The sequence below is a fragment of the Stegostoma tigrinum genome, chromosome 9, assembly GCF_030684315.1.
Source record: "Stegostoma tigrinum isolate sSteTig4 chromosome 9, sSteTig4.hap1, whole genome shotgun sequence".
Taxonomy (NCBI): Eukaryota; Metazoa; Chordata; class Chondrichthyes; order Orectolobiformes; family Stegostomatidae; genus Stegostoma; species Stegostoma tigrinum.
This window is the reverse complement of record NC_081362.1, coordinates 45,991,839-46,006,584: the sequence shown is the minus strand read 5'-3', so window position 1 is coordinate 46,006,584 and position 14,746 is coordinate 45,991,839. Positions and strand designations below refer to the sequence as shown.

The following is a 14,746-nucleotide window of genomic DNA, read 5'->3' as shown; positions in this document are numbered from 1 at the left end:
GAAGAGGGTGAAACGGATGATAATGAAGTAAGATGGCATTGCAGGAGGGCACAATGGGTGGCCAGCGAAGAGGGAGAATGGATTGTAATGAAGAGGAAAAGGAAGGGGAAAGGATGCCAATTAAATGAAAAGGGAAGGGAGGGAAATGTGAAAGGGACAGAAGCACTCAGAAGTAGGAAGTAATCCTTGATAAGGGGAGAAAAAGACGGCAAATCTGAAAAGGGGCATAGTTTGGGGTCTGAGGCTGTAGATAGGGAAGAAGGTACCAATATTACTTGAGAGAGGAAAAACAGACTGATGCCCGGAATGACAGAACTGACATATGAAGAAAGACTGTATTGAATGAGGAGGGATCTCAGTGAAACATGCTAAATACTGATGGGACCGGACTGGCTAAATGCAGGAAGAATGTTTCCAGCATCGGGGAAATCCAAAACTAGGGGCTGCAGTATAAGAATAATGAGTAAGCCATTCAGGACTGATATGAGGAAAGATTTCTTCACTGAGAGTTGTGAACCTGTGGCATTCTCTACCACACAAAACTGTTGGGCCTGGTTTATTGGATTATGGCCCTTTTTGCTAAAGGGATCATGGGACATGGAGTGGAAACGGGAAAGGGATCCTGAAATTTCATAATCAGTCATGATCACATTGATTGGTGATGTAGGCTCAAAGGGCCAGATGGCCTACTCTTGCACCTATTTTCTATGTTTATATGTAGCACCAGCATTAGCTTGGAATGGACAGTAGAAGAATACCAGCTTGAAAAGTGAGAGTAATTGCTCTGAATTGTTTACAGGGGAGAGAGGCCATACATGAATTGGGAACACTGGAGGATAATGGGAGTTCCTGCTCAAATGGTGATCAAGTAGACTGGATAACCTCCATGCAAACTAAATTTGGATAAGTGAGTGATTGTTGACATCGTTTTCAGGTCTCACTGATCTCTCAAGGACCTACATGTCAATTTATTCATGTTAATTAAATTAAGCATTTATTCACTGTGAAAAAAAGTGCTAAAAGTTACTCAGAATGTAACATTCTAAGGTCAAACATTAAGGTGCTTTAGGGGACCTCCTCTAAATTCTGTAGAATAAAAAACGCTTTTTTTATGATACAAAATGCTATATGCAGTTAGGGAAGTTGAAAATTGGTTGGGATTAACTGTATCTATTTTAGTCGAGGTAAATGACTGTGCACCTCCAAAGAGTAAATGCTCACTTGAGTGTATGTTTCAGGATGAGGTAATGATGATCACTTGTTTGTGACATGCCCAATATTTTTAAGATAGTTTATAACTCGGTTGATTTTCAAGTGTTAGAAGTTCACTTTCATTTTGATTTGTTTCCCTCCTGAATCATGAAATCAAAACCATATTAAGAGAGTTGAAATGTTTATATACTTACTTTTCAGACATCTGGTTATAAGGTTCGTGGCATGGATTTCGAGGGTAACATCTATATCCACCATGATAGTTCCAACATTTCTCTTGTTCCAGACAAACATTTCCTGTTTCACATTCATTTATATCTGTTTAAGGGGGAAAAAAATATTGAAAACTGAAAGAATCAACCTGAGGTTGAATCTTAACCCCTGAATTCTAATAAATTCATGAAATGCTGTTGTGGTGGTGACCATGGGTCAGTTGTGACAATTGTTGCAAAGATAACCACTACAATGATTGAACATAATAAGGACAGGAGCAACCACTTTGGAAACTATGAAACTGATAGTGCTACTTTGTCAACAGGAAAGAATATTTCCTTGAGAATGGGAACTGCAGATGTTGGAGAATCCAAGATAATAAAATGTGAGGCTGGATGAACACAGCAGGCCCAGCAGCATCTCAGGAGCACAAAAGCTGACGTTTCGGGCCTAGACCCTTCATCAGAGAAGGGGATGGGGTGAGGGTTCTGGAATAAATAGGGAGAGAGGGGGAGACGGACCGAAGATAGAGAGAAAAGAAGATAGGTGGAGAGGAGAGTATAGGTGGGGAGGTAGGGAGGGCATAGGTCAGTCCAGGGAAGACGGCCAGGTCAAGGAGGCGGGATGAGTTTAGTAGGTAGGAGATGGAGGTACTGCTTGGGGTGGGAGGAAGGGATGGGTGAGAGGAAGAACAGGTTAGGGAAGCAGAGACAGGTTGGACTGGTTTTGGGATGCAGTGGGTGGAGGGGAAGAGCTGGGCTGGTTGTGTGGTGCAGTGGGGGGAGGGGACGAACTGGGCTGGTTTTGGGATGCGGTGGGGGAAGGGGAGATTTTGAAGCTGGTGAAGTCCACATTGATACCATTGGGCTGCAGGGTTCCCAAGCAGAATATGAGTTGCTGTTCCTGCAGCCTTCGGGTGGCATCACTGTGGCACTGCAGGAGGCCCAGGATGGACAAGATGTACACTTGGGGCAAGTGTAGCACTTCCTGCGGTTGCAGGGGAAGGTGCCGGGTGTGGTGGGGTTGGAGGGCAGTGTGGAGCAAACAAGGGAGTCACGGAGAGAGTGGTCTCTCCGGAAAGCAGGATGCAAAAATGTCTTGGGTGGTGTCTGCTTTCCGGAGAGACCACTCTCTCCGTGACTCCCTTGTTTGCTCCACACTGCCCTCCAACCCCACCACACCCGGCACCTTCCCCTGCAACCGCAGGAAGTGCTACACTTGCCCCCACACCTTCTCCCTCACCCCTATCCCAGGCCCCAAGATGACTTTCCACATTAAGCAGAGGTTCACCTGCACATCTGCCAATGTGGTATACTGCATCCATTGTACCCGGTGTGGCTTCCTCTACATTGGGGAAACCAAGCAGAGGCTTGGGGACCGCTTTGCAGAACACTTCCACTCGGTTCGCAATAAACAACTGCACCTCCCAGTTGCAAACCATTTCCACTCCCCCTCCCATTCTTCAGATGACATGTCCATCATGGGCCTCCTGCAGTGCCACAATGATGCCACCCGAAGGTTGCAGGAACAGCAACTCATATTCCGCTTGGGAACCCTGCAGCCATATGGTATCAATGTGGACTTCACCAGCTTCAAAATCTCCCCTTGCCCCACCGCATCCCAAAACCAGCCCAGTTCGTCCCCTCCCCCCACTGCACCACACAACCAGCCCAGCTCTTCCCCTCCACCCACTGCATCCCAAAACCAGTCCAACCTGTCTCTGCTTCCCTAACTTGTTCTTCCTCTCACCCATCCCTTCCTCCCACCCCAAGCCGCACCTCCATCTCCTACCTACTAACCTCATCCCACCTCCTTGACCTGTCCGTCTTCCCTGGACTGACCTATCCCCTCCCTACCTCCCCACCTATACTCTCCTCTCCACCTATCTTCTTTTCTCTCCATCTTCGGTCCGCCTCCCCCTCTCTCCCTATTTATTCCAGAACCCTCACCCCATCCCCCTCTCTGATGAAGGGTCTAGGCCCGAAACGTCAGCTTTTGTGCTCCTGAGATGCTGCTGGGCCTGCTGTGTTCACAAAGAATATTTCCTTAACATGTTCTCTCATGCTCTGGGTAGTTCTTTCTGGTGTTCCATATGGCCTTCGCAGCTTCGTAATGATGCAACTCCAACATGACTGAAGTTCTGATCTGTACATCCTGCTCTATATTCAATGCCTAATAGGAACACAGTCATAGAGTCATATAGCACGGAAAGCTACCCTTTGGTCCAACCAGTCCATGGCGAACATAGTCTCAAATGAAACTAGTTCCACTTGTCTGATCCTACCCTATATTCCTCCAAACCTTTCCTAATCATCTACTTATCCACATGTTTTTTAAACATTGTAATTTTACCCACATCCACCCCTTCCTCAGGAAATTCATTCTCCGCACGAACAGCCCTCTGTATAAAAAAAATTGCCTCTCGTGTTTTTTGTAAATCTGTCTCCTCTCACCTTAAAAATGTGTCCCCTAGTCCTGAAATTCCCAATCTTAGGGAAAAGACAACTACCATCAACTTTATCTACACCTCTCATTATTTTATAAACTTCTATCAGGTCACCCTGGATAGAAATTCTCCAGCCTATCCTTATAGCTCAAATGTTCCACAGCTGGCAACATCCTGGTAGGAAGGAATATAGGAGCAGAAGCAGGCTATTCAATACGCTGAGTATGGTCAGTCATTCAATTAGCTCATGGGGCATCATCCGCTTCAATGCCACTTTACTGCATTATCTCTATGCCCCTTGATGTGATTACAATCCATTTCTGTCCTGAACATGCCTCAATGATTGAGTTTTCACAGCCCTCTAGGATAGAGAATTCCAAAGATTTATTACCTCTGAATGAAAAAAAATTCCTCCTCATCTCAGTCTTAAATGCCCTACTATTTCTCTGAGACTATATTTCCTGGTTCAAAACTCACCAGCCAGGGGACATATCCCAGCTACATCACCCTGTCATACCTTGTAAAAACTTTGTAAATATCAATGAGATAACCTCTTATTCTTTGAAATTCTAGAGAATACAGGCTCAGTAACCTCAATGCCTCCTTATAAGATAATCTGGCCACCCTGTTGTTTGGTCTGGTGAATCTCTGTTGTGCTCCCACTATGGTTGTATATTCTCCATTAGATAAACAGAACAAAACTGTACAAAATGCTTTGGATGCCTTCCTAATTGCTTGCCATATCTGCATGCTAGCTTTTAGTGCCTGGTGAATAAGGACACCCAGGTCTATTTGGATATTGACATTTCTCAACCTTGCATTATTTACGAAGTTTGCAATAATTTTTAATCAAAGCAGATAACTTCAGATATTTCATATCATATTCCATCTGCACATGCTACCCATTCACACAGCCCATCCAATTCTCATTGAAGCCTCCTTGTATCTCCGTCACAATGTATGTTCCCACCTAGTTTTGTGTCTTCAGCAATATGGAAATATTACATTTATTCCTCACAGCCACGTTATTGATGTAGCATGTTAACAAGGAATGATCGTGTAGTACTCGACTAGCAACAACCTGGCATTCCTAGAACGGCCAACTTAATCCTACGCTGTTTTCTGTCTGTTAACCAATTCTCAATCTCATGTGCTAATTTTGTTTGCTAACCTTCAACGCAGAACCTTATCAAATACCTGGAAATCTAAATATATTACTGGTTTTTTCATTGTCTGCTCTTCAAATAACATCTTCAAAGAACTTCAGCACGTTTGTCAAACATAATTTCCCTTTCTTAAATCAATTATTGACTTTGCCAAATCATATCATTAATTTCTTGGTGTTCAGTTATCACAACCTTTATCACCAATTCAAACATTTTCTCCATTACAGACATCAAATTAACAGGTCTATCAGTTCTCTATATTCTCTCTTCATCCATTCCTAAACAGTAGAGTTACAGTTTATACTTTCCAGTCTGTGGGAATCTTTCCACAATCTGTAGAATTCTAAAAGGTGCCATCAATACATCTGTTATCTCTAAAGCCTTAAGCACACTTAAATGTAGCTTATCCAGTCCATCAACCTTCAATCAATTTTAAATTATGAGTATCATTTCATTATTGATATTAATTTCATTAAATTACTTATTTTTACAACTCTTCTGATGCCCTAGTGTTTCTGGAGGACTTGCTGCATCTTCCTTCATGAAGACAGACACAAAGTACTTGCTTTGTTTCTCTGCTATTTATCTATTCTCCATTACAAATTCTCCTGCTTCCACCTACAATGGACCCACATTTGTCTTTGCTAATCTTTTCCTTTTCACATACTTAATGAAACTGTTGCAGTTCACCTTTGTTTCTCATTTCTGTCTTGCATTCATATCCTCTTTTACCTTTATCAGTTTCTTAGCTATCGTTTGCTGGATTTTAAATTGTTCCTGATCTTCACGCTTATTGATGTTTATGGCTACCTCATTAGCCAGCTCCTCTGATCTAATGGCTTCTTTTGTTAGCCATTTTTCAATGATCTTGTTGGGTGTCTTTTCTTAAATCTTCGATGAATGTATACATGTTACAATCCATGCAATACTTACTTTACATGAACCATTATCTGTCCATCAGCAAATCTTTTAGTGTACTTTCCTAATTCACATAGCCCACTTGCCCATTATAGATTCATTGCTTCCTTTGTTCAAATCTTAAGAACACCAATTTGGAATGAATTACATGAGTTACATACTTAATGTAAAATTTTATCATATTATGTTCACTTTGTTCCACAAGAGTGCCTTTCAGGTAGGTTATTGATTAGGTTTTTCTTATTACATATTTGGAATGATCTCATCTTTATTACTTTTCTTTATTGTGGACAACATGGGAAAAGGATACTGCTTAAACTAACAAAACCACGGAAGGAGATGTAGCAGTTTTAACATAATTACTAAACTTATTGTGTGTTATATTTACAGTGATCTGATGAAAGGTAGGACTGCCAGGCCTGCTGAATTTCTCCAGCAATTTCTCTATTTGTTTCAGATTTCCAGCATCCACTGTTCCTTGTTTTATTTCATTACATATTTACACTGTTGCTTTGTTCAAGCAGTAGGGGAGGATTACTCATCAGCACCATGTGTGTGTGTTAAGGGCAGTTTTACCCAAAGACAATCTGTTGACTGAAATCAATCAGGAATGGGTTAGAAGTGCACAGCATGACAACAACTCTGACAGACTGCTTATCTGCCCATGAGCCAATGTGTAAAAAAAGGGCAAAAGGGGTCTAAATTCCAACTGTTAACTCTCTCTCCCTGTAGAGAAGCGACACAGAATTGGAAGATTCTCACTCACGATTTGCCTTTGAGCTGCCTATAACTAGTGAGAGGCTGAATAATTAGTCTATCAACTGCCCTGTGTCTTCAGTGAAAAGCCAGAGAGATTTGGAAAGAGAAAAATGTAAGAGCAGAAGGGCTCAGAAGCAGCAAAAGTATACCACATTGGACCCTGTGGACTGGCACAATTGAACCATGTTCTCTGAGATAAAGGGAACTGCAGATGCTGGAGAATCCAAGATAATAAAGTGTGAAGCTGGATGAACACAGCAGGCCAAGCAGCAACTCAGGAGCACAAAAGGTGACGTTTCGGGCCTAGACCCTTCATCAGAGAGGGGGATGGGGAGAGGGGTCTAGAATAAATAGGGTGAGAGGGAGAGGCGGACCGAAGATGGAGAGAAAAGAAGATAGGTGGAGAGGAGAGTATAGGTGGGGAGGTAGGGAGGGGATAGCTCAGTCCAGGGAAGAAAAACAACAGGAAAAAAATACATACTGCTGGTTTGATTAGTCACTAATTCTCAGACCCGTCTCCCCCAACACATATACACAGCAACTTTTTGGACAAGACATAGTAGGAACTGCTGATGCTGGAGAATCTGAGATAACACGGTGTAGAGCTGGATGAACACAGCAGGCCAAGCAGCATCAGTGGAGCAGGAAAGCTGATGTGTTGGGTCTAGACCCTTCTTCTGGACCCTTTTCTGAAGAAGGGTCTAGGCCAGAAATGTCAGATTTCCTGCTCTTCTGATGCTGCTTGGCCTGCTGTGTTCATCTAACTCTACATCTTGGTTATCTCTAACTTTCTGGATAAAATGTTTCAAAACAAAAATGCACACAAACAAGTCTAACTAATGTGACAGATTGTGAGATATTTCACAATGTAATATCTGGTCCAATTAATACGTTTAAGGTTAAAATTAACAATTCCTTTGAAAATCTACTCATATACTGTTATACAAAATAATGATTCTGAAATGGTTAATATTGGAAACTGCATGAAGCTCCACACAATCTGATAATATATCATATTGGCTTGGATTGGATAAGGCAGAAAATCTTAGAACCTTATGGGCTGCAGGCTCATACTCAAAGTCTCCACATAGTCTGAGTGACAGTATCTAATGAACTAACATGACTTGTGGTTTTTTATGTCATGCAATAAACTGTTAAGACAACAACATCTTCTTGCTAAGGCATAATGATGGTCGATCCTCTACCAATGAAAAGTAATTAGTCCCTTGTACCCCATCAAAGCAAAGAAGATTGGTGATCTCATCCTTCTACCTACAATTAACACATACATCATCTTACAAATTAATTTGACATGTGTACAGTCAGTGCTTTAAAAAGAGACTTAACAGCTGAAAGAAGATGAAACATCAATACCTGAATGATAGTCACTAATAAATTTAAAAAAAGGGCACAAACTTCTTTACTCAAACAACAATTAGAATGAAGAACTTGGCATTGCAAAGAGTAATTGAGGCAAATGGCATATGTAAGGGAGAAAGGAATAAAACATATTGCTATTGATTTGAAGTACAGTGGCACATAAACACCCGCATAGAATAGTCGAACCAATACTAAGCACATGTTATGTAATTCTGATTAATTTGATTAAGTAATTCTGTATGGCTTTGAAAAAATTCGCAATTATTGTTCAGTTTTGTGTTGATTACTCATTGACGATTAGCAGATTTTATTGCTGACCTAGTCAATGTAACCACTTTTGGGATGTTAACATTTTGTTAATTGAACACTGAAATCTACCAGCGTGGCTAAGTTAACATGTAATAAATTATCAAAGCTGATGTTCAACATTTTTAAGGATGTGTGGTCCCTTTGAGGTGTTTATTATTAGAAGCAAGCAAGTCGTAATTTTAGATTTTCAACATCCAAAATAAGATGTAGTTTTCTAATATAAGAAAATAGAAATTGTTGCTTGGATTACCATACCTTGGCACATTCTGGAACCCAGGAGTTTGTATCCCTCAGGACAGAGGCAGGAGTATCGTCCTGGTTCATTTATACATTGGTACTGACACATGAAGCTTGAGTAGGCACATTCATCAATATCTGCATTATAAGACATAATTTTACAGTTTACAGAAAAAAAACATAAAATTTGCAGCATAAGTTAATACTTTCTTGCAATGATAACTGTACACAAACATTTGCAGAAAATGAGTCATGTCAACTGTAACCCTGGAACTTATTACAGGTAAATTGTTCAAAACTTCTTGAAGCATTGAGAAATATAGTGTGACCAGAATAAGAACTGAATTCATTCACCCCAAAGTGGATTGGAATATATTCTGTATGGATGTAGTGTGATATTTACTGTGCATCTTACTTTAATATACATCATCTGGTACTACCTAGTCTTGCAATGGATAACTGAAATAGAAAATTCTGACTTTCATCAGCGACATCTGGCATTTTAGTAAAATTTATTGAAAGCAATGAAACATTTAATGAATAATGAAGTAACAAAAAGCACCTGCCTACGGAACCAGATCATCCCCAAGGGACTACAGTCCACATTTCAGCCTTCCCAATTTGTCCCCAACCGTGACCACCTCTACACCCAGAACATTCAGACCCTTCAGAAGCAGTTCTCTCTGCGAGTCCTGAAACAGACACTTGCAGCCATGCGCCGGCACCTCCAGGCACTGCAATCCAGCCTGCCCCAGCTCAGAGCCTCCCTCTCCCAGACCTGCAAAGGACCCCTGCTGTTTTTTATCCTCCGCAGGATCCACAGACTGAACACCCAGTTCCACTCAGCTTTACTGGACACCAAAAATCGTAAGTACAACCAACTCACTGGCCCCTGCCACCCACAAGAGGATTCCTGCGCCACCCAAATCCCGACTCTGTCCCTGCCCCTCCCCCACCATGCACCCGCCGCCATTGACCATGAGGACACGGCCGGAGACCCCACCGATGACGTCACATCCGCCTCCGCCGGCCACAGAACTTCCGGAACCGCTGCTGCAGTCACCACCTCCACGTCCAGGTACTACAGCCCACACACCACCCTCACCGCAGCTGCTGCCGCCCACCCCGATCCTCCCACGGCCGACGGAACCCCGCCCACGGCCGACGGAACCCCGCCCACGGCCGACGGAACCCCGCCCACAGCCGACGGAACCCCGCCCACGGCCGACGACATCATCGCTCCGCCCACAACCTCCACAGCCTGCAACCCCAGAGAAGACAGCCAAACTGAGCCCTGCCGAATCTTCACCATCCCCCCAGACCTCCCACTGACTGAGGACGAACGGTCAGTCCTGAGCAAGGGGCTCACCTTTGTCCCCCTACAACCACACATCAACGAATACCAGTCACGGTCGGACATAGAGCAGTTTTTCCGCCGTCTTCGCCTCCATGCCTACTTCTTCAACCGGGAACCCAACCCTCCTTCCACTGACCCCTTCACCCGCTTCCAACACAAGTCCTCCTCCTGGACACCACCCCCAGGCCTCCTACCCTCCCTCGACCTCTTCATCTCCAACTGCCGTCGAGACATCAACCGCCTCAACCTCTCCACCCCACTCACCCACTCCAACCTCTCCCCCGCAGAACGGGCAGCCCTCCGCTCCCTCCGCTCCAACCCCAACGTCACCATCAAACCCGCAGACAAGGGTGGCGCAGTGGTAGTATGGCGTACTGACCTCTACATCGCCGAGGCCAGACGCCAACTCTCCGACACCACCTCCTACCGCCTCCTCGATCATGACCCCACACCCGAGCACCAAACCATCATCTCCAACACCATTCATGACCTCATCACCTCAGGGGACCTCCCACCCACAGCCTCCAACCTCATTGTTCCCCAACCCCGCACGGCCCGTTTCTATCTCCTTCCCAAAATCCACAAACCTGCCTGCCCTGGTCGACCCATCGTCTCAGCCTGCTCCTGCCCCACCGAACTCATCTCCACCTATCTGGACTCCATTTTCTCCCCTTTGGTCCAGGAACTCCCCACCTATGTCCGTGACACCACCCACGCCCTCCACCTCCTCCAGGACTTCCAATTCCCTGGCCCCCAACACCTCATATTCACCATGGACGTCCAGTCCCTGTACACCTGCATTCCGCATGGAGATGGCCTCAAGGCCCTCCGCTTCTTCCTGTCCCGCAGGCCCGACCAGGCCCCCTCCACCGACACTCTCATCCGCCTAGCGGAACTCGTCCTCACACTCAACAACTTCTCTTTTGACTCCTCCCACTTCCTACAGACTAAGGGGGTGGCCATGGGCACCCGCATGGGCCCCAGCTATGCCTGCCTCTTTGCAGGTTACGTGGAAGAGTCCATCTTCCGCACCTACACAGGCCCCAAACCCCACCTCTTCCTCCGGTACATTGATGACTGTATCGGCGCCGCCTCTTGCTCCCCAGAGGAGCTCGAACAGTTCATCCACTTCACCAACACCTTCCACCCCAACCTTCAGTTCACCTGGGCCATCTCCAGCACATCCCTCACCTTCCTGGACCTCTCAGTCTCCATCTCAGGCAACCAGCTTGTAACTGATGTCCATTTCAAGCCCACCGACTCCCACAGCTACCTAGAATACACCTCCTCCCACCCACCCTCCTGCAAAAATTCCATCCCCTATTCCCAATTCCTCCGCCTCCGCCGCATCTGCTCCCACGATAAGACATTCCACTCCCGCACATCCCAGACGTCCAAGTTCTTTAAGGACCGCAACTTTCCCCCCACGGTGATTGAGAACGCCCTTGACCGCGTCTCCCGCATTTCCCGCGACACATCCCTCACACCCCGCCCCCGCCACAACCGCCCCAAGAGGATCCCCCTCGTTCTCACACACCACCCTACCAACCTCCGGATACAACGCATTATCCTCCGACACTTCCGCCATTTACAATCCGACCCCACCACCCAAGACATTTTTCCATCCCCTCCCCTGTCTGCTTTCCGGAGAGACCACTCTCTCCGTGACTCCCTTGTTCGCTCCACACTGCCCTCCAACCCCACCACACCCGGCACCTTCCCCTGCAACCGCAGGAAATGCTACACTTGTCCCCACACCTCCTCCCTCACCCCCATCCCAGGCCCCAAGATGACATTCCACATTAAGCAGAGGTTCACCTGCACATCTGCCAATGTGGTATACTGCATCCACTGTACCCGGTGCAGCTTCCTCTACATTGGGGAAACCAAGCTTGGGGACCGCTTTGCAGAACACCTCCGCTCAGTTCGCAACAAACAACTGCACCTCCCAGTCGCAAACCATTTCCACTCCCCCTCCCATTCTCTTGATGACATGTCCATCATGGGCCTCCTGCACTGCCACAATGATGCCACCCGAAGGTTGCAGGAACAGTAACTCATATTCCGTCTGGGAACCCTGCAGCCATATGGTATCAATGTGGACTTCACCAGTTTCAAAATCTCCCCTTCCCCCACTGCATCCCTAAACCAGCCCAGTTCATCCCCTCCCCCCACTGCACCACACAACCAGCCCAGCTCTTCCCCCCCACCCACTGCATCCCAAAACCAGTCCAACCTGTCTCTGCCTCCCTAACCGGTTCTTCCTCTCACCCATCCCTTCCTCCCACCCCAAGCCGCACCCCCAGCTACCTACTAACCTCATCCCACCTCCTTGACCTGTCCGTCTTCCCTGGACTGACCTATCCCCTCCCTACCTCCCCACCTACACCCTCTCCACCTATCTTCTTTACTCTCCATCTTCGGTCCGCCTCCCCCTCTCTCCCTATTTATTCCAGTTCCCTCCCCCCATCCCCCTCTCTGATGAAGGGTCTAGGCCCGAAACGTCAGCTTTTGTGCTCCTGAGATGCTGCTTGGCCTGCTGTGTTCATCCAGCCTCACATTTTATTACCAAACAGGCTGAATTCTGGTAAGTGCTAAAATAAACAAACAATTTTGTTATTAATTTTTAGCATTATTAAAATGGCCAAAATGATAACCTTCTCATTTTTACATATTAACAAAACAGGAGGAAATAGAACCGTTACACATTTGTTATAAATTATCCTACATATTGAGAGACCATTCAATAATTACCTCTGCATGTCACTTTGTCTGGATTTAACTCATATCCTTGGTCACACTGGCAGATGAATGAACCAACAATATTAAAGCATTGGTGATCACATGGGGCACTTGTTTCACACTCATTAATATCTAGAGGGGAAATAGAAATATAATATTTAAACCATTAACTCTACGTATTTCTCCACAGTTGTCATCGGACTTGTTGAGTTTCTCCAGCATTTTCTTTGTTGTTAATTCCTATCCATCGTGTGCTGTTCCGAAATATACCTTGCCTTACACTGAAATCAGAATTGCTTCAGAACAATGCAACAAATGTCATTGATGTCTGCATTCTATCTTTACTGCTTCACCAGACCTTTGTTGAAAAGCTGTTCTTTACTCTCCCACAAAATGCAACTGGGCATGTGCAGATAGGTCACAGCAGTCACCTTTAATAGAATATCACTTTCTTCATGAGGAGCTTGTATGTTAATTTTAAAGGCACATTTATACCGAGAGGCTTTCAGCCCTTTCATGAAATTCTTTCCCAGTACTCCATTCCCACTCAAGTATAATTTGATTACTATATTTTAAGAAGGCAGTATAGTTATGAAAATGGAGGTTTGCTGAGTAGGTGTTAGACCCACCTCTTTTGGTGAGGCAGTGTGACTGAAAGGGAGTTTACCAGTGCATTCAAAATCTCATCAGAAAGTGAATGTAATTTCAGATTAAGATGAAAGTCACTCTGGAAATGCTTGACCTGGAAATGGCCCACCAAAGTCAAACAATGCAAATTATCCATTGAGTAGTATAGTTTCCTTGGATAGTAATGGTCTGCAGTAGCTTTCAGATCTGGATTAAGTTTCAACCATCATATATTTTTTATGGAGCCACTTAATGTTACGGAGTATCCTAACAGAGAAAGGATGTGGCTTGGTGGGATCATGATGGCTGTGCAGAGATTTTAAGCCAATGTTAACATGGACACTTTTATCTAATGTTCTCCTGAGGCTATCTTTTTTCTTCAAAGCCGTCAATACTTTACATTAACAGTAGACTTTCATTCCACTTCAGTAAATTCTGACTTTTTTTTTGAAATATTGCAGGAAATTATTACATTTTTCAAAGGATTGCTGACTGTTTCATTTGGCATGCAAAACCTCTCCACTTTAATAGAGATTAACATTCACAACAGTGGACATTCAGACTGGGATACCCTAAATAGAAAGAAAGCCAAGGTTTAATTTATTCAGTCTATTTATCCAGAACAGTCCACAAGGCACAGTAACAATCTCCAGATTCCCTCAGGTTCTGCCTGAAATATTGTTTCATTTATTTTGATTTTTCCTTAGTAGCACTGAATTGTCAGTTTAAGAAAACAGTTTTTATAGGTGTCCAACCAAAATATCTACTGTAAAGTACAGAATGCAGTACAGTAATCAAGGCCAAATCTGTGTTTACTCCTAAAAGAAAAAGCCAAAATGTAAAGATTGACTTGACATCCCTCTGCCAAACAGAAGTAACAATAAGGCATCTGTTAAGCATGCTCTATTAAGAAGGTCTCTCCTTCCACAATTCTCTCCTGGTCTCACTGAGGTTCAGTCTCATAAGCTTTGAAAGCCACCCAGTACCTTTCCCAAATGGCCATGTCTGCTAAGAGCATATGAACTGGCCCAGATTTTCCTTAGTGCCTCACTGGTGGAAGTACAATGCAGACTCTGTCAGTGTGATAACTGGAGTCCCTGGTACATGTCTGGGAGGGTTAGGCTGACAGAATGGAAGCAGCTCCCAAGAAATTCCAGGTTATTGAATACGTTATTCACCAAGGATCAAAGCGGCACAATTGCCAATTTCTGGCCTGTTAGCACATGTGTATAACAGAAGGCACTGAACTGCAGTCAGGAGTGAGGAGTCCAGCTGATTTATTCCCTTCCCAGGCCAGCGGTCCTGAGACTAACTAAAAGTGCATTATTGCCATCCAGCAGGGATTAACTTCAATCCAGACTTCTGACTGAACCCAGGGTA

The 14,746-nt window shown here is 44.7% G+C and overlaps 1 protein-coding gene across 4 annotated transcripts in view; it reads right to left on the bottom strand.

The window, feature by feature from the left end:
• LOC125454944 (EGF-containing fibulin-like extracellular matrix protein 1) overlaps nt 1–14,746 on the bottom strand; it is a 113,226-nt gene that overhangs the window by 6,512 nt on the left and 91,968 nt on the right. For all 4 annotated transcript variants that reach the window (XM_048536307.2, XM_048536311.2, XM_048536308.2 and 1 more), the window contains 3 exons: nt 12,752–12,871; nt 8,659–8,778; nt 1,407–1,530 (listed from right to left, as the gene is read on the bottom strand). In XM_048536307.2, the coding sequence (XP_048392264.1) occupies nt 1,407–1,530; nt 8,659–8,778; nt 12,752–12,871 (364 nt within the window). The remainder of the gene's footprint in view (nt 1–1,406; nt 1,531–8,658; nt 8,779–12,751; nt 12,872–14,746) is intronic.